Here is a 2,011-nt window from a genome sequence, read left to right on the forward strand (position 1 = left end):
CCTGGACTGTGCTCTGCTAGTCCCCGGCCACCTCTCCAGGCCTGCCTCCTCCCTCAGCCCCTCCCCCACGCACCACCTGCTTGTCGTGCTGCAGCCGTGGACAGGACGGGTCCAGCGGGGGACCGGCGTGGACAGGCGTGAGGCTGATCCTGGACGGCGGGGCGCAGACGACCTTCACCACGGCGGGCTCCACGGCCGGGAAAGGGTTGGTGAGGCTGGGCTGGTTCCCCACGGAGAGGGCGATGACCTGGGGGTAAGGGGACGGCAGTCGGGGTGCGTCCCCCAGGGCGTGTCCCCTCCTGTGCTCTGCTCTGCAGGACGGCTGTGATGTGGACACCCACGCCCGGCGGCTGCCAAGGGCCGGGGACCCAGGGGGCACGGCTGCACCTTCTCAGTGCAGGGCGCTGTGGACGCTGTGGATCCCAGGGCCTCTGTAGGGGACCTGAGGAGACCGGGGCACTGTGGCCTCCGGGACCCAGGAGCCCCCAGGATGCCCCAGCACACGCAGACATCCCCGATGTGCAAGGAGGGGACACGCTCACTGCTCACAGGCCCCATTCTAGGGGTGGGTCAGAGGGGCTTCCCAGGACACAGGAGGGCAGAGGGTCAGCCTGCAGGGTCCGGCTGCCCACTCAGTGCCCGAGAGGGATCTCGGGGGCCAGATCTGGCCCGTGTATATGCCCTGCGGGATGGGCGCCCAGGCCACCGCAATGCCACACCCCTCTGCAGACGGCTGGGGTCTGGTCCAGGCGCCCCGCAGGGCCACTATGAAGGAGGGGGCGGGTCCCCGGGACTCCCTTCTCCGTGCGCTAATCTGGTCACACCAGCTCAATCCTGGGCATCCTGGGAGCTGCCCGTGGGACTCTGGACTCCACCAGTGCCCTCTGTACTATTAAATGTGCAAGGGACACCCCCCGCCTCTCCGGGTCCACTCTGACCTCCTGCTCACTTTCTGTGCTCTCTTTGGGGAACCCTGGCAACGGAGCAGTGGACCCCACAGGAAGCTAAAGGGGTACAGAGCCCGTAGCTTCCGCCTGGCTGGAGGGCGCGGGTACCAGGCACCAGAGGACCTGCACCTCGCCACCTGCCAGGCCAGCCCAGAGGCTCAGGCCACACGTCCACTCAGTCTTCTGATATTTCTCGATTTTCACATTAAAAAATAAATAAATAAATACGAAGAGCCAGGCACCCACGTGACCCACGCCTGTCATCCCAGGTATTCAGGAGGCTGAGGCAGGAGGATCACAAGGTGGAGGCCAGCCTCAGCAACAGCGAGGCCCTGAGCAGCTCGGTGAGACCCTGTCTCTAAATAAAATTCAAGACAAGGCTGGGACAGGGCTCAGTGGGCGAGGGCCCCTGGAGTCACTCCCCGGTGTCCCCCCCAACAGGGATCCCAGGGGCAGGAACACAGGCTGTGCCGCGTGCTGAGCCCCAGGTGACCCACCTGGTCTACGGCCTCCTCACTCACGAGAGGCCCAACTCTGGGGCCGTCGCGTTTTCTGCCCTGACCCCCATCCGGCCAGGTGGGGGATTCTGCGGCCCTGAGAGGGACCACCGGGGCTGGCTCCTGGACAGCTGGTGGCCTGGGTCCCCACTCAGCCTGCCCGGGGTACACCGTCGTCCCCTCACCTGGCCTTCACTTCCCGTCTGCGACGTGGGCACAGCAGGACCAGAGCCCCCAGGGTCACCCAGCTCTGCGAGGTCCCCCACCTGGAGGCCCTGAGCAGCGGCCACTCACCTGCTCGCCCAGGGCCCGGCAGGTGGCGCGGATGCTGTGCTGCTGGTGACTCCGGGAGGCGGGCGGGCCCAGGAGGGCCAGGCTGATGCTGCCCCGTCCTCAGAGGTGAGGTTCCGGAAGAACCTGGCAGGCTCCAGGACCCAGGGCCGGGGGCCTCCTTCAAACAGCATGTCCTTTGAGGAGCCCAGGGTGACCACAGCTACGGAGGACGGGTCCATGGCCTGGGAGGGAGAGCGGGGCCTCAGCCTTCCCCAGGCAGGGCAGGGGACAGGC

The 2,011-nt window shown here is 66.9% G+C and overlaps 1 protein-coding gene across 1 annotated transcript; it reads right to left on the reverse strand.

Annotated features, from left to right (window-relative positions):
* Positions 1–18: 18 nt before the first annotated feature.
* On the reverse strand, positions 19–1,985 carry LOC107135304 (neuromedin-K receptor-like). Its single transcript, XM_015477192.2, has 2 exons — positions 1,739–1,985; positions 19–247 (listed from the first exon to the last, which is right to left on the reverse strand). Exons 1-2 carry the CDS (start codon positions 1,954–1,956, stop codon positions 175–177), a joined length of 291 nt encoding a protein of 96 aa, XP_015332678.1. The 5' UTR covers positions 1,957–1,985; the 3' UTR covers positions 19–174.
* Positions 1,986–2,011: the final 26 nt, after the last annotated feature.

This window comes from Marmota marmota, unplaced genomic scaffold (genome assembly GCF_001458135.2).
Source record: "Marmota marmota marmota unplaced genomic scaffold, marMar, whole genome shotgun sequence".
Classification (NCBI taxonomy): Eukaryota; Metazoa; Chordata; class Mammalia; order Rodentia; family Sciuridae; genus Marmota; species Marmota marmota.

What these genes read in the sequence shown, in the direction of transcription:
- LOC107135304 (XM_015477192.2), bottom strand. Translation starts at nt 1,956, where the DNA reads ATGGACCCGTCCTCCGTAGCTGTGGTCACCCTGGGCTCCTCAAAGGAC. An exon ending in GCCGGGCCCTGGGCGAGCAG is followed by an intron (nt 248 to 1,738) that starts GTGAGTGGCCGC and finishes CCTTACCCCCAG; the next exon opens with GTCATCGCCCTCTCCGTGGG.